Source organism: Hyla sarda, chromosome 2 (genome assembly GCF_029499605.1).
Source record: "Hyla sarda isolate aHylSar1 chromosome 2, aHylSar1.hap1, whole genome shotgun sequence".
Classification (NCBI taxonomy): Eukaryota; Metazoa; Chordata; class Amphibia; order Anura; family Hylidae; genus Hyla; species Hyla sarda.
In genome coordinates this window covers 456,889,200-456,914,112 of record NC_079190.1, presented here as the reverse complement: position 1 = coordinate 456,914,112, position 24,913 = coordinate 456,889,200, and the positions used below count along the sequence as shown (strand labels likewise).

Here is a 24,913-nt window from a genome sequence, read left to right as displayed (position 1 = left end):
CAAGGATAATACACACAGTGATGTCACAGTACAGGGATAATACACACAGTGATGTCACAGTACAGGGATAATACACCCAGTGATGTCATAGGACAGGGATAATACACACAGTGATGTCACAGTACAGGGATAATATACACACAGTGATGTCACAGTACAAGGATAATACACACAGTGATGTCACAGTACAGGGATAATACACAGTGATGTCACAGTACAAGGATAATACACACAGTGATGTCACAGTACAGGGATAATACACACAGTGATGTCACAGTACAGGGATAATACACCCAGTGATGTCATGGGACAGGGATAATACACACAGTGATGTCACAGTACAGGGATAATACACCCAGTGATGTCATAGGACAGGCATACTACACATAGTGATGTCTTAGGACAGACATACTACACAGTGATGTCACAGTACAGGGATAATACACACAGTGATGTCACAGTACAGGGATAATACACACAGTGATGTCACAGTACAGGGATAATACACCCAGTGATTTCATAGGACAGGCATACTACACACAGTGATGTCATAGGACAGGCATACTACACATAGTGATGTCTTAGGACAGACATACTACACAGTGATGTCACAGTACAGGGATAATACATCCAGTGATGTCATAGGACAGGCATACTACACAGTGATGTCACAGTACAGGGATAATACACACAGTGATGTCACAGTACAGGGATAATACATCCAGTGATGTCATAGGACAGGCATACTACACAGTGATGTCACAGTACAGTTTCTGTACACATCCATGAGTCTTATAGTGACTATGTTTGGCAAATTCCTAAACATATAGGGGAGATTTATCAAAAGCTGTGAATTGGAAAGTTGGTGCAGTTGTCCATAGCAACCAATCAGATTGCTTCTTTAATTTTTAAAAGGACCTCTTATAAAGGAAAGAAGGGATCTGATTGGTTGCTATGGGCAACTCAGCAACTTTTCCTCTGCACAGGTTTTGATAAATCTTCCCCATATGGTTTCTGTCTGGGATTCGCATGGTCTACCCTTTTTTTGAGTGCAGCACAAATAAATGGGCCCGATGGGAATACATTCCACTATATGTAGACATCCCTTTACTGACAGGTTGTCGATGTAATACATTGACGTGTGGCCATATTGTCTAAACTGTAGAACCCAATGGAACAGCTTCCCCCCCTAATGGACTTGGTGAGATAGAAGAGATGAACGGCATCTTGTTATATTAATGCGTGTGAGCTGTCTACAAGGTAAATGTCGGGATTACTATTATCTGCATTGTGCTGTATGTGGACTGAATACAGACAGGAGAATTGTTCTCCAAATAGGTTGACTGATTGAGAAGTACAGTAAATAGTGCGGAGGCACATGCCATAGATAATGCCGGCTTCATACGGCTAAGCTGCAGAAAGAATTAACCCACACTAAAATACCCATTTGGAAATGAAAACTAGTGGGGGAGCCAGCTAATGTGTCCTGCCTATGCCTCCGCCGCTCTCATCATAGACTAACATACTGATGGCCGCCGAGACTTCACTTTCATGAATTAATATTGGGCTTTAGGTCTAGACTGATTCAATTGTATCATTAAGTGTCCTAAATGTAATGTTTTCTATGGAATCCTGAGCACAGGGGTTATATAGAGAAACCTGCTACAAATGGATAGATAGATATGAGATGGATGGATAGATAGATAGATAGATAGATATGAGATGGATAGATAGATAGATATGAGATGGATAGATAGATAGATAGATAGATAGATAGATAGATATGAGATAGATAGATGGATGGATAGATAGATATGAGATGGCTAGATGGATAGATAGATAGATATGAGATGGATAGATGATAGATAGATAGATATGAGATAGATAGATGGATAGATAGATAGATAGATAGATAGATAGATAGATAGATAGATAGATATGAGATGGATAGATAGATATGAGATAGATAGATGGATATGAGATAGATGGATAGATAGATATGAGATAGATGGATAGATAGATAGATGGATAGATAGATAGATGGATAGATAGATAAATAGATAGATAGATAGATAGATAGATAGATATGAGATAGATATGAGAGATAGATAGATATGAGATAGATATGTGATATATAGATAGATATGAGATAGATAATAGATAGATAGATAGATAGATAGATATGTGATATATAGATAGATGAGATAGAGATGAGATAGATATGAGATAGATAGATAGATACGTAGATAGATAGATATGAGATAGATATGTGCTATATAGATAGATGAGATAGATATTAGATAGATATGAGATAGATAGATAGATAGATAGATAGAAAGATATGAGATAGATAGATAGATAGATAGATATGAGATAGATAGATAGATGATAGATAGATATAAATGATATAGATATGTGGTAAGGGGTGTGATGCGGAGCAGATGGAATTACCCTAGGGGCAGATGGCATTAACCCCTTGTATTTGTGACGCCAGGGCGTGGTTTATCCTTAATACCACCCAAAGGTATACCGCTGGATCCTGGGCTGGGCACGGGTGCAATAATGACTCCGACTCCAAATTCAGGACAACGGTAGCTTTACTGAGTGACAGATGGTACAGTCTATACAGTGTAGCCAGGCCCACGGAGGTGACCAGTGACTTAACAGACCTTAAGGGCTTGCTGGGACTTGCAGTGGTTTTGGACAATTTAGTTTAGCTACACCAAACAAAAGAGATACCAGTATACTAATTGAATTAAAAAATAGTGAGTAAACTTTATTCAAGCGAATTACATAAAAACATCATAAATAAAATACAAGGTACTATACAGATGAAAGCTACAGAAAGAAGGTAGTAATACTAAATCCACAATGGTGAACAATAAAGAGCGGTAGGAATACAGTACATGCCCATAAATAGAGAATTAAAAATACATATACTTAATGCATAAGGCTGGTGTACAGCATCAATGGGGCTTTAAGTAAAGTGCAAACAACCAATTGTATTGCACATTGCCCTAGTAGGAGATCAGTCAACAGCACTACACAGTTGTTGAAAAGAGAGCATGAAAAACAGCATAAAAAAATCCAATACCTGCCATACACCAGTAAGGGAGATCACTACCTGTACCCCAACGCGCGTTTCGCGTATGGGCTTCATCAGGGGGCGTGTCTAGTGCTAAAGGGCGTTCATATTTATAGTGGTTAGGGCTAGATTGAGGGGCAGCTTCCGCAGCCAATAGTCATAAGTCTTACAAGATATCACCTACTTGTGATTATGCATCCATTCTGACAGCCTAAGTGTTGGGGCCGGTACCGTGTGTGTTGCGCTGGTGCCGCTAACTCGGCGGGTGACGTAACTTCCTCCAGCGCCACATCCGGTCCAGCTCCCGGTCACTTGACTCGTACGTCACTGAACTTTGGGGATAATATACAATTACAGTAGAACAGATGCAGGGGGAGCCCAGGGGACACTGCAGGGAGGCTGCCTGACAGGGCAGCAAGGGTACAGGGTAACAACTCCCATACTGGGGCACCACAGATAGATAGATAGATAGATAGATAGATAGATAGATAGAAATATAGTTAGATATGAGATAGATAGATAGACATGAGATAGATAGACAGATATTAGATAGATAGATAGATATTAGATAGATAGATAGATAGATAGATATGAGATAGATAGATAGACAGACAAATAGATGGATAGATAGATATTAGATAGATAGACAGATAGATATACAGACGGATAGATATGAGATAGATAGATAGATAGATAGATAGAAGAAGTTCAGCAGCACTGAAGGATAATGTGATAATGAGTGGCTTTACTCACCAAACATGTGGGGCTATGTGGTCATTGTCATGAGATAGATATGAAATAGATATTAGATTAGATAGATAGATAGATATAAAATAGATAGATAGATAGATAGATAGATAGATAGATATATAGATAGATATAAAATAGATGGATATTCCAAGACCTACAAATTCTAATTTTGCCATCTTATAGTCAATTTCACTAACTATACAATATTATGCTCCCTAATTTGTATGTGCAACATAAAGCAAAGAACTGATACGACTGATCCAGAACCTGCAGTCAGTAGTACAGTCTGGTAAAGTAGGTCAGACTGAGATTTTGTGGGTTTCTTAAGATCAAAAAGGTTTTTAACATTGCAGGTCTGGCCGGTGTGAAGGGTGGATGTTTGTGATCTCCGGAGCGATTTAATGTTTTCCCTGAAGATTAGACAGTGTAACAGGGACAGCAGCAATATCTGCCGAGGATAGATATATAGATAAATAAATAGATAGATAGATAGATAGATAGGTTATAGATAGATATACAGATTGTTATGACATTATTTGCAGCAGGCTGCCACAAGCAAACACAAAAAGTGGAACAGACATGTAAAGATGATTTTTCTATCTATATAGCTGCATGCAGAGTGTAACCAGAATCCCATGGGCTTCAGCGATTATATATATAAATACACAAATAAGACCTGCAGCACTCCAATCTGTAACACAGGTGTAAGTGTGTTTATTCTATCATACAGCAGCAAATACAATGCAACATTTTGTCTGCATCATGTTCTCTTTTTCAAGCAGATATAGTTGGTTGTGACAGTATTTATACGGTATTTGATGTTACGTGTTTATATATACTGTGCCCCAACCCACTATGTTTGCATGAAAGAGATCATAAACCAGATCACAAAGACTACAGAATCAAAAGTAAACCACATTATTAATACAATGAATAATAATTATTGCTTAAATCAGTGTAATTGAATAATTTTTGTTTTGCCCAACAAGGGGTGTGGCTTACCGGAAAATGGGTTTGGCTTTATGTAACGGATGTGGCTTAAACGCACACATACAATTACAGTCTAAAATTGCACAAGATTTCCAAATCATGAAAATCTTTTTAGTCTGTCTAGTCCAACTTAGACAATTTGTGTCTCCTCTACTGACCTTCAATATTAGAATGCAACAACAAAAAGCAGACAAACAGCATTGGTTACAATGTTCTACCTACTGGGGTTCACCAATATGACGGGTGTTTCTGTTCATCACTTTTTCGCAGAAATGGTCATACTGGGTAACTTGAAGTATCAGAGAAGAGTTTTTCCTTGAGTGCTGTACGTTCCACCAGGACTGTGTAAAGTTTTTGCTCCTTGGGCCCAAATTTTGAGGGGTGCCAGAGGTCCATCTGTCCCATGTGAGGAGGCCAGCACTATGAATGAGGTATCATATGTACCGTAATTTAGGAGCCTTGTTACTGATTTTCCATCTGGCTGATTCTGGAGACCTTGACCACAATTACCCTCTTCATCTCAGGCTTCTGATTTACTTATGTGGCTGATAAGTATTTACATGGTAATCCATATAAATATGCACAGCTCCATTACTGCCGTCTACTGAATGCATGTTGGACTGTGAGCATATGGACTGATATTTTATAGCACAATCCCTAGTGCTCAGGCCTATAGGCAGCTGGTATTAACACATTATGATGTAAAGTTACTGACATTTATTCTCAGTTTGGCAGATTTGCTTATTTTGGAGTCTTTGTGGTCAGATTAGTGGTAAACTCATTTGCATCACATAATATTCAAAGAGAAGAGAAGAAATCGGCAACTCACCATCTCAGCTGGTATGTTCTTCTTTATTCAAGCATACTCACATAACAATGTAACAGAGGGAGAGGGTAGTGGAGGGATAGTGATGTGCGACCGAGCTCCTGTTTCGCACACTAAGTGTGCGAAACAGGAGCTCGGTCGCACATCACTATCCCCCCACTACCCTCTCCCTCTGTTACATTGTTATGTGAGTATGCTTGAATAAAGAAGAACATACCAGCTGAGATGGTGAGTTGCCGATTTCTTCTCTTCTCTTTGAATATCATATGAAAATCTCATTGTGTCAGAGCACCACCAGCAGCACCCAGCTACACCGACGCACATCCAACACGTTAGTTTCCGCCAAAAGCGCAGTGCCGTGCTACTTCTTGTATGAACTGTCATTTGCATCACTAAGAGGGTGGTTTCTTATTTTCTAGACCAATGTGTCTCCCAGCATGCACGGACAGCCAAAGGATTCCAGGGAAATTATACAATTAGTATTAACTGTTCGTAAAAGTTGCGTAACTACCTTTCTGACACGTAACATATTTTTTGCAGAGTAGCATGTGCTACTTTTATCCATTCTGCGGATGGAATACACTCATGGAAGTCTATGATGAGAGACTAAAATATGCATGTATCCATATGAAATAAAGTATTTTAATCTATACAGTGACCCCCCGACTTATGATGGCCCCGCCATATGTGCATTTCAACATATGATGGCCTCTCAGAGCCCATCGTATGTTGAAGGCAGCATCGACATATGATGCTGCTGTGTGTCGGGGCCTTCGTACAAACAGCTATCTGACAGCACTGACAACTTCAGCAACTGACAGATAGTTGTTTAATGTGCCCCGTGTGTCCCGTTCTGCCTCCTGTTACTCACATGCTGTCCTGCTAACTCACGCAGGCTTCCACTGTGAGGTCCGTGTAAGCCCCGCCCCCCCAGTGAAGCCGTAGCCAATAGCCTGCAGCATCTTGCTGCAGGCATCCAATGAGCTGCTGGCTGCCCTCCCCTTCCTTTCCTATAGAGCTGTAGTCGGCAGGATCGTACCCCCTGAAGGTATTTAAAGAACTGCACAGTACTGTATGCAATGTCACACATCACATACAATACATATACACACACTATACACCCCATACATCAATGTTTCCCAATGAGTGTGCCTCCAGCTGTTGCAATAATATAACTCCCAGCATGCCCAGACACAGTCAATGGCTGTACATGCATGCTGGGAGTTGTAGTTGTGCAACAGCTGGAGGCACCATAGTTTGTTAAATACTCCCCATACAATGGTCATCCCAGAACCAATTAGCAGTTTCCCATAGAGATATGTATTCAACATACAATGGTTCCAAGGCCCCAGAGCCAATTACCATTTTTACATAGACATATGTACTCGACATATGATGGTTTCAACATATGATGGTTCTCCTGGAACCAATTAATATCATATATTGAGGGACCACTGTATTGCATATTGCATGTTTTTCAAAGTGTAGTTCAATTTCATGTCTAGACGACAGCCATTTACTATTTATGGTTTAGAAATATATATGTAATTCTGATGAAATACTAATAGTATTTCATCCATAATACATTCATATTTCAGAGTTTTCTTATGGAAATATACCCATACAATGGGCCTCATTTACTAAGCTGAAACCGACCAGTTTTTGTCTGGTTATTTTGGCGCAGAGTGTCTGAGACATGTCTGTGCCAGTTTGCGCCAGTGTGCGTCAGTGTGCGCCTGGAAAATCCAACAAACTCGACATTGCACTGTGAAAAGCCAAAAAGGGGGCATGGTCTGTCGCAAAGGGGCGTGGTCGGTCCGAAAAGGGCGTGGTTTTACAACCTGACCGATTTACTATTGAATTCACAGAAAATCCTGTGGATAAAGGGCTGGAAATATCCACCTAGAAAAAGCTGGTCAGAAAATGTTCCCGACTTTTCCCAATAGTAAATAGAGAGGAATCCTGCAAGTCTGAAACAACTTTTCCCACTTGTAAAAACCCGAAACTCTTAGTAAATGAGGCCCAATGTGTGAAATCGGCTTGAATGTATACCGGAAGTACATGCATAGCAAAGATAAGTTTGTCCTTAAACCTTGGTCCTTAAATGTTAACCATCATTAAAACTAATTTTTGCTATTGCGCTCCTTATGGTAAATAAAAAATATTTCTAATATACTTTGTTTTAAAAAAATTAAGTTTTCTATGTTTTATTTGTGCTTAAAAAAGCTCAAGAGCCCAAACACAGGAAGTGCAGCCTGGAGTGCTGAGGGGGGAGTCGTGTCCAACCAACAGCATATAGCAGTTATGTGTGAGAGGAGCTATGATTGGATGAGGCTGGACACCCCCCCCCCCCCCCCTCAGCACTCCAGGCTGCACTTTCTGTGTTTGGGCTTCGGTCCAAAGTCTGTGTATGAGATGGGGGAAATGTGCTCTTGAGCTTTTTTAAGCACAAATAAAACATAGAAAACTTCATTTTTTTTTTAAAAAGTATATCAGAAATATTTTTTTTATTTACCATAAGGAGTGCAATAGCAAAAAATTTTTTAATGAGAGTGACCATTTAAACTAAATCTGTCGTTAGTGTCACCTGCACTAACCTGTCGATACAGACTGATAGTGCTGGTGACACTAATGACAACAATATTTACTTGGTCCAGTTCCGTGCTGTGATTCTCCCGTATTCTTCTGTCGTGCATTCTGTTTCGAGGCCGAATTGGCACATGGGCGGAGCTTAGTGAAGTCACTGCTGCTGTTTTCTGCTGGTAAACAGCAGCGGTGATGTCACTAAGCTCCGCCCATGCTTCAAGTCGGCCCCGGAACAGAAGATACAGTGGAGGATTGCAGGAGAACCACACCACGGAACGGGACTAGGTAATGTGAACTGTCCCTTTCAAATGAATGGGATCAGTTCTACCATTAGTTTCCCTCCGATGCCTTTTCTACAGCACCGGAGGAAAACATTGCTGGCCGCCGCACATATGTGTAGGGGGCCTTAGATAGAAAGCTCAGCTCTTGTTCGTACCAGTTTTCCCTTTAATTTAAATTGTTTTCCATGTAAACAGTTTTACAGAACTTTTTCTACACTTTTACTGGTACAACAATCTTAGCGGTTGCAATTCTTAACAGAGGCGCAGTGGCTTTGTAATTATTTTCACACCAGGTGGTGCAGTTTCTTAAATGTTAGAAACAAAGCCATGTAAATAGAGAGATACTGGTGTTCAACCATTCAATCTAGAATCAGGATCCTGTCCTTTTGTACAGCATCCTCATTCACGCCTTTGTTACTTTATACAGGACCACACATTGTTGGTGCCACTCAGCTTTTTTTAGGTCACTACTTTCTATTATCAGACCCTGACATTGAGAGCACTAACCAGTAGGATATCTCCCACTACTGGTGATACTAGGATCTTCTGGATAGTAAGGTAAATCTGGATCTTACTCACACGGGCCTCACCTTACTACCCTTGCCACCGTCTACTGGGCCCAGTCCTTTTTTGTCAGGACCATGCCAGTTGGATCTTCTATCTAGGTCACATTCACAGATCTAGCTTTCCAGGCCACTTTTCCCGCCTGCAGGGTAACCCAGTCCCACTATAGTTGTTTACAGGTCCATCAGAACTAGGGACTGTTAGCAACAGTCTCGTCCAATATTTGGCATTCTACCTCTTCCGGCAGGTTACCTATACTGGGCAGACTTTATCCCACAGCTCCAGCAGTGGACTCCTCATAGCTAGCACCTCACAGGCTAACCATGCACCCAATGCACACCACTTCAGTGACAGCTACACAACAAAGTGCAAGTCACGTACATCCCTGTTTAGCCTCAGGACAATAGAAGTGGTCACTTCACCATCTCTCTGACCACTACGTGACATCCCAGCTCTACTTGTCTCAGCAGCACTACTGCTCTTGTTCAGCTCCACGTCTCTAGAACACCATCATCTTTCCAATCTTCAGTTCAACCCTCATGAGTAAGCCAGCACTTTCATGCACAAGCCCAAGAAAACTATGTACAGATGTATCCCTACTTTTCACCTTGGTCTTGACTAGCTTATAAAAAATAAAAAATAAAACATGAAAAAACATGATATTGTGACAATATGTCAGGAGATGCTATATGTGCATTGCAGCCTGTTGAGGGTTTTGTTAGCAAGTTGTGATATTGCATAACATTTGTGTGATCAGAAATTGGAGTCCTTAACCCTTTAACGACCAGGAAAATGTTTGTTTTTGTGTTTTGTTTTTTTGTTCTTCTCTTTGCCTACTAAGAGCCTTAAAGGGGTACTCCGGTGCTAAGACATCTTATCCCCTATCCAAAGGATAGGGGATAAGATGCCTGATCTCGGGGGTCCCGTCCCCCTGTGACGTCACACTTCGCCCCCTCAATGCAAGCCTATGGGAGGGGGCGTGGCAGCTGTCATCAAACGGGGGCGGGGTCGTGACATCACAATGCTCCGGCCCCCATGATCGCCAGTAATCAGACCCGGCGCGAACATGCTCCGGGGACCGATTCTAACGGGGTGGTGCGTGCAAGATCACGGGGGTCCCCAGCGGCGGGACCCCCGCGATCAGGCATCTTATCCCCTATCCTTTGGATAGGGGATAAGATGTCTTAGCGCTGGAGTACCCCTTTAAGGGCTCATGCATACTCAGCAAAATCCATGCAGAATTATTTCCTTCTCATATTTCCTAAGTTTGTAATGTTTTACGACAGGGTTTAGCCTGGGCGGTGAATGAAAACTGATATGTTTATTACGGTTAACCGCACTTCACACACATGATGCAGGGGTCACTCTAGAGTTAGGTCTCCTTTAAGGGCCAACATTTCATGTCAGGTATCGGTCAGGGAAGTACATGTAAGGCCCTGTTCACATATCCCTAGAGTTCAAGAACGAGTAAAGTACAACTAAGACCAAGTTCATCAACTAGCATCTTCCATGCTGACAAGGTGTCCATTGTCTGTCACATACAAAAGGGAGTTTTCAGGGGAAAGGCAGATACTGAAGTGCTTGATAGCAAACAGAAAAAACTTGGCACCACATGCCTTGTGGTCCTGGTCTGGTTAGCAGTACCAATTTCTGAATTGAGGGATGCCCATCTGGATACGACAGCTGAAACGTGTCTCAGTATATTGAACGCCGTTAATATTGTATCCCATGTAGAATACAATCAACCTCTTCCCCAGAAAAAAGCCTGCTTCAGAACATTGGGATTGCACTAAAGAGCCCACAACCACACATGTCTAGTCACATAAAAGGGTCAAGGGACAAGTTGGACTATGCTCTGATCAGGGATGAAGTCATGTCATAGGACAGTAATGACCCCAAAATCCAAATTCCAAAAACAAGTCAATCCATATTCCAACTAAAATATATTTAGCGTCTGCTACACATCAACAAACACCTTTCCTCTGCACACTGCATTAACCCTTGCAGCGTTTTTATGCAAAACAGAAAAGAAAAATATATGTGGAGTAAAATTGAAAATAAAGTGCAATTCTACTACTTTTTGAGGGGTTTTGTTTTTCATGTCCTTCATTGTATGGTAGAACTCACAGATTATCTTTATTCTTCAATTTTACTTCTTTTAAAAAATAAATATTTTTCCACAGAGTTGTGTGAGGGCTCATGTCTTTTTACCATAATCTCTAGTTTTTCTTGGTACCCATTATGTGTATATATGAATATATATATATTTTTTTTAAATCAACTGGTGCCAGAAAGTTAAACAGATTTGTCAATTACTTCTATTAAAAAAAATATTAATCCTTCCAGTACTTATCAGCTGCTGTATGATCCACAGGAAGTTTTTTTTTCTTTTTGAATTTATTTTCTGCCTGATCACAGTGCTCTCTGCTGACACCTCTGTCCATTTTAGGAACTGTCCAGAGTAGGCGCAAATCCTCATAGAAAACCTATCCTGCTCTGGACATTTTTTTATTTATTTTACTTTTTGTTTTTTAAGCCCCCAAAGGGCACTTCCTTTAGCACTCATTACATACTGTATAGGCTTATATAGATCAATGCTATGTATTTGCATTTCATTAATCTAGTAGATCGGCACTCTGCTGGTATAAGGCGCCTCAGGCAGACTATCCAAAGAGCAGACACAGAAGGCACTTAGGCCTTGCAAAGGCCTTGGGTGCCCTGACAACCAGTCAGCATCCCGCAATTACATAGCAGGGGTTCTGATAGGTCCACTAGACAACCAGGTATGCAGCTGAAAACTGTTTAAATGCTTTAGCTATTAAGGCAAATATGTAAATAGTTAAATTACAGCAACATAGTTTCATTACCAGCAGGTTTCAGCTACAAATAGTAGCCGGCACCCGTCGGGTATGAAGCGGGCTCGGCTCCTAAGTCTTCTCCATACTCACCTGATGCAAACCCAAAAATTAATTCCTACAGCAAAACTATAGTCATTAAAAATATATATTTATTGAAAACACATTTAAAAAATGGAAAACATGATTAAAAGATATAATACATGAATATGGCAACAAGGTATACAAATGACAGAATCACAATGTGAGATGGTCAATATAGTGAGCGTGCTAAAGGTATGTAAAGGTGAGCTGTAAGTAAAAGAGACTCACAGACAGGGTCAGGCAAATAAAAGAGAGGCAGGGAACTATATACACAAGCCCCAATGTAACTCCAGGAAAAATAACTAGTAGTAGCAAAATAAATTGCAAGATCCTAGAACATAAATAGCAAAGGTAAAAGCACACTATACAGACCACTTATGACCCATTATGTGTAGATCAGATTTTTCAATCATTTTTTACTTAAAGGGGTATTCAGGAAAAAAACTTTTTTATATATATCAACTGGCTCCAGAAAGTTAAACAGATTTGTAAATGACTTCTATTAAAAAAATCTTAATCCTTTCAGTACTTATGAGGTTCTGAAGTTAAGGTTGTTCTTTTCTGTCTAAGTGCTCTCTGATGACACCTGTCTCAGGAAACGCCCAGTTTAGAAGAGGTTTGCTATGGGGATTTGCTTCTAAACTGGGCGTTTCCCGAGACAGGTGTCATCAGAGAGCACTTAGACAGAAAAGAACAACCTTAACTTCAGAAGCTCATAAGTACTGAAAGGATTAAGATTTTTTAATAGAAGTAATTTACAAATCTGTTTAACTTTCTGGAGCCAGTTGATATATATTAAAACAAAAGTTTTTTCCTGGAATACCCCTTTAAATGGGTATTCTGGGATTTTTTTTTATTTGACTGTTCTACAGGGGCTGTAAAGTTTCTGTAGTTTATAATACGGTGTCTGTGTTTCATGGTGGTGTCACAATTCTTCTGTGACTGTGCCCCAATGTTTATTTTTAACAGCATACAAAATGAGCGTTCTCAGATTGCAGTGCGGCCCGAGACATTACATCACTAGTCAGGTGACCAGAGGAAGCCAGTCTTTTGCTTTAATGGGTGGAGCGACCACCGAGTGGAAAGGAGATCATTCTGCTGTGAATTGTAGTTTTGCAGCTGGAGACACCCTAGTCAGAAAACACTGGTCTATTGCATGGAAGGGATAACAGGTGTGTTTTAATGGGTGGGGTGGCTGATGTGTGTGAGGGAAAAAAGTGACCAAACAAGGAATGATTAGATGTGTAGCTTGAGGGAACGAACTCCAACATTACCAATTCACAAAAAGATAGTGTCAGCATTATGATAATCTCACAACATAGCCATTTAACTCCAAGACAAACACGGATCCTTCCTAAGCATGTCCATTACCATCTCAGAGGTACATACTAAAATCACCTTATGGTGGATAACTCCTTCAATTTTTATATTTTTTTATATTGTCTTTATTCAACGTTTTCAAGGTAAACAAAAAATTGCCAGTTACAATGATATGTATGAACAACGACAAACATAAGTGGTGTATACATTAAGGCCCCGCTCACACTACGGAATTCCCGCAGAATTTCCAGGCGGAATTCCGCGGGCGGAATTCCGTGGTGTGAACTTTAACATTAGTGTGAACGGGTTTCCGCGAGACCCGTTCACACTGCGGAATCTCAGCGGCGGACATTTCCGCCGCTGAAAGTGTTCCGCGCAAAGAAAGAACATGTTCATTCTTTGCGCGGATTCCGCGAGCACTGCATAGCCGTCAATGGTGACGGCTCAGTGCCCCGCGGCCCTAGCGCCGAAGCATCGGCGGCGGCGGCCGCCAGGCGGAAGCTCCACTCGCGGAATTCATCCGTGAGAATTCCGACGTGTGAACGCACCCTAACACTTGAAGGAATACGGCTTCCCACATGTAAACATAATGCACATAGAAATCACATCCTCCCCAGTCCATAGATGAGCAATTGCACTCAAGCAATCTATAGTAAAACTATCAGAATGTAACAAAGAAAACTTTCATCTTGTGATAAATCCGTACTGGGTGGATCGGATAGTATTGGGGTTTAAACTCCCTCTTTTACTCAGTATATAGAATAGTATATAAAACATTAATTGCATCTTAAGTCAAATAAAAATTAAAAGGCAATATAGAGGAAAAGGGGGTAGTAGGGTGATGCGGAGGAAAAGGAAGGGAAGGCAGGGAAAACCCCTTCAATTTTTTTTCTGGGATGTAATGTGACCAAAAATCTACAATTTTTGCATTTTTTTTTCTGACCTCATGTGGCAATACCAAATATGTTTATTTATTTATTTTTTAACATTAATTTATTGGAGGAAAGGTTGGGATTTCAAGTTTTATTACTGGGGATTTTTTTTTATTTTTTTTATTAATAATTATTATTGTTTTTTTTTTTTTTATTTATTTATTATTAAACTATATGGATAGCCAAAACCAGGAATGGGTTGGAAACACAAAAAAAGGTGCAAAGTTTTTCTCTGTGTTGGAGGAAAAACACTGAAAAAAATCCTATGTGTGAACCCAGCCATGCAGTGCAGCAAAGCATCGGTTAATCATCGCTTAATCAATTATGTATTTAAAGTCAAAACAAATACAAATATTTACGGAATGGTCTCTCTCTTCTGTATATTGTTTTATTTATTTTTTTATAATAATACATTAAACAATAATCGCTTTTGACATCCAGGTCATTGGGAATAGTCCTAATCCAGCTCTGATGATGAAACAAAAGAGGACATTTTCATTTAGCGACCGTGCGTAACTCAATGTCCAGTAGGGGGAGCTAAAGATTCATTTAGATTTTCGTGTTTGCTCATTGTGAGCCCATGACTCCTCAGCAGATAATGCTGCTGTCCCTGTTACACTGTCTAATCTTCAGGGAAAACATCAAATAGCTCCGGAGATCACACAATTCCACCTTTTCGCACCGGTCGGAAACAGAAAGTTTTAAACCCTTTAGATCTTAGGAAACCCACCAAATCTCAGCCTGACCTATTTCACCGTACTGTTCGACGGCTATACGTCTCTTTTCGCATTAAAATTCTGAATTGGTCATATCAGGTCATTGCTTTCTGTTGCACATATGGAATTAGGGCAGGTAGTATTGTTATATTTAGTGAAATATTTCATGTCATCCATCTATCTATCTATCTATCTATCTATGTATCTATAACCAGTGTGCCTCCAGCTGTTGCAAAACTATAACTCCCAGCACGCAAGCAGTTACTAAGTGCTAGAGTAGTGTTTCCCAACAAGGGTGTTTCCAGCTGTTGCAAAACTACAACTCCTAGCATGCCCGGACAGCCTTTAGCTGTCCGGGCATGCTGGGAGTTGTAGTTTTGCAGCAGCTGGAGGCACTCCATTTGGGAAACACTGATCTACAATATCTTCCTTACATATAACTTAGATAACATATGACTTTAATGCACAGCCCTATTTTCACGCAAAAAATATGAGCGCGTTGTGGATTTTTAAGGGTATGTTCACACTATAGAATCTCGCTGCGCGGAATTACGATCAGAATTTCTGCTCGGAAAATTCCACTGCGCATAATATAGCATTCACATTATAGAATTTCAGGGGGCAGGAAAAATTCTGCAGAAATCGACAAGCCATTCTTCTGGTTGGAATTACGCGCAGACTGCATTGCTGTCAATGGTGAGAGCGCAGGATTGCGCAGTCCTAGCGGGAGGAGATTCTGCAAACCATGACATTTTAAATCTGCAAATTCGCAGATTTTTACGCCAGATTTCAAAATTCCATGTAGCATTGTCGATATCCAGATGTAACCTGCGCGTGCACCATGGATTTGTGGCAAGATTTCCATCACATCTAGACCCCCTTCCCTTCCCCCTTCCCATATTGGAGATGGGATTATGTATCTCCCACACGTCTGCCACCTTCTCTCAGTTTATGGTGCTATTTGAGGCCACGTTCTCACCAGGTCTATTAGATGGTGCTCATCTGGTCCCTCCTGATTCAGCAAAAGTGCCTATTTAGGCCTGGATGAGGAGGGGCCCAGAAATTAGACCCCCACCCAAGGAAGAGACATTGGAGGCCTAGCTGATCATTCTGCTCTCTATACATATGGTGGGAAACCCCATTCTCGCTTACATATTATAGGGTTTAGTGAGAGGAATGTCGGAGTATGATCTGCTCTAACATGTTCAGTGATGGCTCCTCACCCCCAGATAACAGGCGGCAGAGATAACTGTAATTACAGCCCGGTGCGGTTACTTCATCGTATACAGATGTTTGCATTTCTGCCTATTACTTACCTTTTCTACTCCCTATTACTGGAAGCATTACTTCTGTGTATTTCCTTACAGATACAACATTACTGGTTTGAGCTGGGGTATATTATCAGCTATTCTATGAGGCATTATGGGCAGCTTTTCTGCGGGGCACACTGCACAGCTTTTCTACAGGGCACATTGCAGAGCTATTCTACAGGGCACACTGCACAGCTTTTGTACAGGGCACACTGCACAGATATTCCAAAGGGCACACTGCACAGATATTCCAAAGGGCACACTGCACAGATATTCTACAGGGCACACTGCACAGCTTTTGTACAGGGCACACTGCACAGCTTTTGTACAGGGCACACTGCACAGATATTCCAAAGGGCACACTGCACAGATATTCTACAGGGCACATTGCAGAGCTATTCTACAGGGCACACTGCACAGCTTTTGTACAGGGCACACTGCACAGATATTCCAAAGGGCACACTGCACAGATATTCCAAAGGGCACACTGCACAGATATTCTACAGGGCACACTGCACAGCTTTTGTACAGGGCACACTGCACAGCTTTTGTACAGGGCACACTGCACAGATATTCCAAAGGGCACACTGCACAGATATTCTACAGGGCACACTGCACAGATATTCTACAGGGCACACTGCAGAGCTGTTCTACAGGGCACACTGCACAGATATTCTACAGGGCACACTGCAGAGCTGTTCTACAGGGCACACTGCACAGATATTCTAAAGGGCACACTGCACAGCTATTCTAAAGGGCACATTGCACAGCTATTCTACAGGGCACACTGCACAGCTGTTCTACAGGGCACATTGCACAGCTATTCTACAGGGCACACTGCACAGCTTTTGTACAGGGCACACTGCACAGATATTCCAAAGGGCACACTGCACAGCTATTCTAAAGGGCACATTGCACAGCTATTCTACAGGGCACACTGCATAGCTGTTCTACAGGGCACACTTCACAGCTATTCTACAGGGCACACTGCACAGCTTTTCTACAGGGCACATTGCACAGCTATTCTACAGGGCACACTGCACAGCGATTCTACATGGCGCACTGCACAGCTTTTCCACAGGGCACATTGCACAGCTATTCTACGGGGCGCACTGCACAGCTTTTGTACAGGGAACTGCACAGCTGTTTTACAGGGCACACTGAACAGCTGTTCTAAAGGGCACACTGCACAGCTATTCTACAGGGCACACTGCACAGCTATTCTACAGGGCACACTGCACAGATATTCTACAGGGCACACTGCACAACTGTTCTACAGGGCACACTGCACAGCTGTTCTACAGGGCACACTGCACAGCTGTTCATCAGGGTACACTGCACAGGTATTCTACAGGGCACACTGCACAGGTATTCTACAGGGCACACTGCATAGCTGTTCTACAGGGCACACTGCATAGCTGTTCTACAGGGCACACTGCACAGCTATTTTACAGGGTACACTGCACAGCGGTTCTACAGGGCACACTGCACAGCTGTTTTACAGGGCACACTGCACAGCTTTTGTACAGGGTACACTGCACAGCTGTTCTACAGGGCACACTGCACAGCTGTTTTACAGGGCACACTGCACATGTATTCTACAGGGCACACTGCATAGCTGTTCATCAGGGTACACTGCACAACTGTTCTACAGGGCACACTGCACAGCTGTTCTACAGGGCACATTGCACAGCTGTTCATCAGGGTACACTGCACAGGTATTCTACAGGGCACACTGCATAGCTGTTCTACAGGGCACACTGCATAGCTGTTCTACAGGGCACACTGCACATGTATTCTACAGGGCACACTGCACAGCTATTCTACAGGGCACACTGAACAGCTGATATACGGGGGCACTGTGTAGCTATTCTGAAGGGCATAGTGGGCAGTGCTACCCATACCTCGGCAAGTAATTATGATGGGGGATGGGGGAGGCCAGTGCCTGGACATTTAGCTTTTAATGAAACTCATGAATTATTAAATATTATCTGTCACACATGGTCTAAACAAAAATCATTGCACATTTCTATATTTATTGCTTATTATTTACATACTATGCATTTGTCATTGTGAAGATATAGCAGAGCTAAGTTGATTTTGTAATACAGGTCCAGACTGATATGTGTGTGTGTGTAGAGAGAATTTATGTGTGTGTGTGTTTCCTGTAGAGAGAGAGAGATAGATAATGTGTAATATTGCACACAGACACACACTACCTACATACATGGCCAAGGCAAAGTGGTTTGTTAGTGCCTCCTGGTTACCAGCACCTCCCTCCCAGCTATACCTCCATGCCAGTGTTTTTCAAACAGTGGGCCCCCAGCTGTTGCAAAACTACAACTCCAAGCATACCCAGACAGCCTTGTAGTTTTGCAACAGCTGGGGGCACACTATTTGGAAAACCCTGCTCTATGCACATATGTACATACAGCCTCAAGACTCAAAAATCATAAATTGCACTTCTTAGGTAACAAGAGGTTCTGCAGCAGCAGTAGATCTAACTGATTTGCTTCCTTGATTAAACACTTACAGTTCATACTGGTAAAGTGCAATAATGTCTAATGTATCCATGAGAGGAAACCCACCCAGCCCTTGTCCTATGCAGAATGTATCCTTTATGTGCTGCAGATTGTGTGACTGCTGTCTGTGTGCTGCACATTGTGTGACTGCTATCTGTGTGCTGCACATTGTGTGACTGCTGTCTGTGTGCTGCACATTGTGTGACTGCTGTCTGTTTGCTGCACATTGTGTGACTGCTGTGTGCTGCACATTGTGTCACTGCTGTCTGTTTGCTGCACATTGTGTGACTGCTGTCTGTGTGCTGCACATTGTGTGACTGCTGTGTGCTGCACATTGTGTAACTGCTGTCTGTTTGCTGCACATTGTGTGACTGCTGTCTGTGTGCTGCACATTGTGTGACTGCTGTGTGCTGCACATTGTGTAACTGCTGTCTGTTTGCTGCACATTGTGTGACTGCTGTCTGTGTGCTGCACATTGTGTGACTGCTGTGAGCTGCACATTGTGTGACTGCTGTCTGTGTGCTGCACATTGTGTGACTGCTGTCTGTGTGCTGCACATTGTGTGACTGCTGTGAGCTGCACATTGTGTGACTGCTGTCTGTGTGCTGCACATTGTGTGACTGCTATCTGTGTGCTGCACATTGTGTGACTGCTGTGTTTGCTGCACATTGTGTGACTGCTGTGTGCTGCACTATGTGTCACTGCTGTGTGCTGCACTATGTGTGACTGCTGTCTGTGTGCTGCACATTGTGTGACTGCTGTCTGTGTGCTGCACATTGTGTGACTGCTGTGAGCTGCACATTGTGTGACTGCTGTCTGTGTGCTGCACATTGTGTGACTGCTATCTGTGTGCTGCACATTGTGTGACTGCTGTGTTTGCTGCACATTGTGTGACTGCTGTGTGCTGCACTATGTGTCACTGCTGTGTGCTGCACTATGTGTGACTGCTGTCTGTGTGCTGCACATTGTGTGACTGCTGTGTGCTGCACATTGTGTGACTGCTGTGTTGCACATTGTGTGACTGCTGTGTTGCACATTGTGTGACTGCTGTCTGTGTGCTGCACATTGTGTGACTGCTGTGTTGCACATTGTGTGACTGCTGTCTGTGTGCTGCACATTGTGTGACTGCTGTGTTGCACATTGTGTGACTGCTGTGTGCTGCACATTGTGTGACTGCTGTCTGTTTGCACATCAGTTGATCTGATGCATGATCCTGTATGGAGAGAAGAGGAGTGATAGCCCTGATGTAGATCAGTAGAGGATTACTAGCCCATTTCCCTTTAGCATCACACAGTCAGGTCTCAGCTCCTGTGAACCCTCCTCCTACTCCCCTTCTCCAAGTGTTTGCCTGGAAAGCTGAGCCAGGTCCCAGAGTGAGCAGGAGCTGGTGCTGGGCTCCCAGGGAGTGCAGCATCCACCAGAGGAGTGACAGAGGAGGGCTGGGCTACCAGGACTCAGTGCATTGCTGCTGTGTGACTACTGAATGACATCTACACAGTGCTCCTCCACAGCCCCTGTGCACCTTCATCCAGAGGACTACAGCACAATGCACACAGCTCCCTGCAAATTTGGAAGGACATGAAAGAGGACATCACACAGCAGTGTTTAGAGTGAATGCTCTGCAGCTCAAGGCATAGATACGATCGTCTGCAGTACAAGTTCTGGAGCACTTTTCTCAAGGAGGATCTTTATAAATTCTGGTGGTAAAGAGAAGACCCCCCCCCCCCTCTTCCCAGAGATGACCACCTAGGATATAGGCTAAGCAATGGTTTGGGGTCTGATGGAGCAGAAAGTACTGAGCAGCAATGAAGAGCTTCTCTCCATGAAGAACATCTCCTCCAGGAGAGACTAAAGTTTTCTGCTGCTGACCCTCCAGGGCTTCTTGGGGTCTTCAGTTTTATTTTTACTGGAATAGGGGGCACATTGTATCCACTGGATATCTGTTACTATGTAAACATGGGTCTACTTGTTCCAGTCCTGCTGTGTGGATTCTTGGGTCAGGTTCTTGGTAAGTTGAAGCATCTCTTTCTATGTTTCTGGCAAGTGTTCTGCATTCTTCAGACTGCTGCTCAGCACACACATGGATGGTATTAGGAGGAGACTGGGAATAAGTCACATACCTTGCTTTGTGGCTCTGGGCTGCAGGGATGTTTTCAATATGCACCCTGTCTTTCCTTATACAGAGTAAAGGTGGGAAATGTGCCAGGCAAGGAAGGGGGTCATTGCAAGTCAACCACATCACTGCATTGTTACTGTATCTGGATGTGTATAGCAGGCACAGGCACGGTGGGTTACCTGTAGTCCTGTATTTACTAGGCAGAAGGGCAGTGTTTCCCAACTTGGGTGCCTCCAGCTGTTGCAAAACTTCAACTCCCAGCATGCCCAGACAGCCAAAGGCTGTCTGGGCATGCTGGGAGTTGTAGTTTTGCAACAGCTGGAGGCACTCTAGTTGGGAAACACTGCAGTAGGGTATAGCAGGCACAGGCACGGTGGGTTACCTGTAGTCCTGTATTTACTAGGCAGAAGGGCAGTGCTTCACAACTTGAGTGCCTCCAGCTGTTGCAAAACTACAACTCCCAACATGCCCAGACAGCCAAAGGCTGTCTGGGCATGCTGGGAGTTGTAGTTTTGCAACAGCTGGAGGCACCCTAGTTGAAAAACACTGCAGTAGGGTATAGCAGGTACAGCCACAATGGGTTACCTGTAGTCCTGTATTAACTAGGCAGAAGGGCAGTGCTTCTCAACGTGAGTGCCTCCAGCTGTTGCAAAACTACAACTCCCAGCATGTCCAGACAGCCAAGTAGGGTATAGCAGGTACAGGCACGGTGGGTTACCTGTAGTCCTGTATTTACTAGGCAGAAGGGCAGTGCTTCCCAACTTGAGTGCCTCCAGCTGTTTCAAAACTACAGTTTTGCAACAGCTGGAGGCACCCTAGTTGGGAAACACTGCAGTAAGGTATAGGCACAGGCACGGTGGGTTACCTGTAGTCCTGTACTTGCTAGGCACTAGGGCTTGTACTGGGGATACTGGTGTACCTGCTATAGCAAAGCACACCCTTCACTTATCCAGCCTCTTTAGATTACTCAGTGACTTCCTCTACATCCTTATCTTGCATTATCTGATCCTTTTCTCACAGTGTAGCTGCTGCAGAAGCTCCTTAAATGTATCAATGGCTGCATGTACCTGCTTTTCCTATACTAAATGTCAACCGGATTCTATGTAGCTGTCGAAGAAGCTCTTAATTACTGCATGTGCCTGATTTTCCTATATTTATTTTAAGCTGAGCCAAACTGCTGCACAACCTCTTTAAATAACTCAATGGCCGCATGTACCTGCTTATCCTATATTCATTTTAAACTAAACTAAATGCAGCTGCTGCAGAACTTCTTTAAATTACTGAATCGTTGCATGCACTTGATTATCCTATATTCAGTTGAAACTGAACACAGTGTAGCTGCTGCAGAACCTCTTTTAATAACTGAATCACTGCATTCACCTGCTTATCCTATATTCAGTTTAAACTGAACGCAATGTAGCTGCTGCAGAACCTCTTTAAATAACTGAATCAATTCATGCCCCTGCTTAGCCTATATTCTTTTTCAACTGAATGCAACGCAACTGCTGCAGAACATCTTTATATAACTCACTCACCCAATCTACCTGTTTACCCTATATTCTGTGTAAACAGAATTCAGTGGAGCTGCTGCAGAACCTCTTCAAATAACTGACTCACTGCATGGATCTGCTTACCCTATAGTTAGTTTCAACTAAACTCAACGTAGCTGCTGCAGAACATGTTGAAATAACCCAATCACTGCATGCACCTGCTTACCCTACATTCCGTTCAACCTGATTCCGACGTAGTTGCTACAGAAGCTGTTAAAGAACTCAGTGACTCCATGTCCCCGCTTATCCTATATTCCATTTACACTGCACTCAACGGAGCTGCTGCAGAACATCTTTAAATAACCCAACAACTGCACGTCCCCGCTTATCCTATATTCAATTTACACTGCACTCAACGGAGCTGCTGCAGAACGTCTTTAAATAACCCAACAACTGCATGTCCCCGCTTATCCTATATTCAATTTAAACTGAACTTAGTGTAGCTGCTGCAGAACCTCTTTAAATCACTCAATGATTGCATGTACCTGCCTTCTTTATCTATAATAGCTGGAACTGAGCAGCTGCTGCAGAACATCCTAAAATAACCATATGAAAGAAACTGTTTGATTGCAAGCTGTCTCCTATTTAGAGGTGCTGAACTGTAACTCAATCTAGATCAGTGTTTCCCAAGCAGTGTGCCTCCAGCTGTTGCAAAACTACAACTCCCAGCATGCCCGGACAGCCTTCAGCTGTCCGGGCATGCTAGGAGTTGTAGTTTTGCAACAGCTGGAGGCACACTGCTTGGGAAACACTGATCTTGCACTAGTTGCAACCATTAGTATGTATAGAAATAGTGGACATAGTTCACACACCTATAAAGGACCTGTCATCTAGTCCTCCCCTGCGCACTGACAGCCTGTACTAGTATGTCTGGTAGGGGGGAAAAGCTCAGTAAGTGAATTGAGTTGGAAAGAAAATCATATTAGGTTCCCCTACAGCGCAAAATCTTTTTTTAAGAACAAAAGCCTGTGCAGCCCTATAAGTCAACTTCATCACAGATCTGGATGGCCTTTGATCCCCCATACTGCCTACTTATTAAGGGGCAGGTTCACATGAAGTTACATCCAGCAGAGCCCTGGTTATTACCTGTCACTGAGCTGGTTTTATGGGATTTAAGGGGGTTTTCAAAACTGAACAGACCCTACAGAGGGGAGGGCTCCATCCCTACCAGGGGCTGGATGTACCTGCACTAATCCTTTAATATTCTTGGTATAGATAGAGGTCATAATGGGTCTATGACAATTTGCAATGTCATTTCTTTCATTAAAAAAAAAAAAAAATAATAATAATAATTTAATAAAAATCCAAAAAATTAAGTTATTCTGAGGAATGGCAGGGATCCAGGCTGAGATCTGGCACCGGCGAGGCAAAGTATTGGAATTCACTTATAGCCTTGGATTGGCTTCTTGTTGATAAGGCTGTGAGCATTGGCCATACTGAGGTGTGCATGCAGATAGATGGAGCAGAGCTGAGTTTGGCAGATATTGCAGGTTTGAGCTGGTCGTATACCAGTAGCCGAATTTGTCAGATGTACAGTAGTAGAATTTCGACTTGTTAATTGTAGCAGGATGCAATTGGCTATAACAGATTTTGCAGGCTATATCAAAATTGAAGTCCTCAAATCTTGAACCAATCTGGTTGTCAGATATAGCAGAGCCGAATGTGCTGAAGGCAGCAGAATTGAATGAGCTCTGGTTTTGCAGGATTCAGATTGTCCTGTGTTGCCGAGATGAACTGGTCCTATGTGGTACAATTGAGATGGTGAGATAAAGCAGAGATGGATTGGTTACATGGGACAATATTAAATAAGTCAACTATAACAGATTGTGCAGGATTGAGATACTGAGAGGCTTTATCATTGTGAAATGATATATGTGGTTTTACATAGGGGAATGCAAGACTTGCATGTATATTGCAGGGACTTGCTGTAGTGATGCAGCCCTAAAGAGTTAAATGGTGAATCAGACTCTGCTACATCAAGACATATGCAGGGTCCAATACACACCGAGGTGCAGATTTCCTATTGAATGTCACATCATCTACTGTATCTATCTATCTATCTATCTATCTCATATCTATCTATTTATCTATCTATCTCATATCTATCTATCTCATATCTATCTATCTCATATCTATCTATCTATATATCTATCTCCTGTCTATCTATATATCTCATATCCATCTATCTATATATCTCATATCTATCTATCTATCTATCTATCTATCTCATATCTATCTATCCATCTCTCTACCCATCCATGAATGGAATTCCAATTTATTCCAGGATTCAAGTCATCATCACATATCATACAGTATTGCACATCTAACATAAAACAAATCTATTATAGACTCATGGGATGTATACAACCCTATCCTACTGCAGTGATCCCTACAGTAGCTAAGTGATCCAATATAATGACTACGTG

General features: G+C 42.4%; 1 protein-coding gene across 2 annotated transcripts in view; it reads left to right on the top strand.

Annotated features, from left to right (window-relative positions):
* The first annotated feature begins 1,181 nt into the window (after window positions 1-1,181).
* The window catches only part of ROBO2 (roundabout guidance receptor 2), a 524,692-nt gene continuing 500,960 nt past the window's right edge, over window positions 1,182-24,913 (top strand). Inside the window, exon 1 of one of the 2 annotated variants that reach the window (XM_056559374.1) lies at window positions 1,182-1,260. In XM_056559374.1, coding sequence (XP_056415349.1) covers window positions 1,239-1,260 — 22 coding nt within the window. In that variant the 5' untranslated portion in view covers window positions 1,182-1,238. Of the gene's footprint in view, window positions 1,261-20,154; window positions 20,830-24,913 lie in introns of those variants that run through there. The other variant, XM_056559371.1, reaches the window with a different exon arrangement.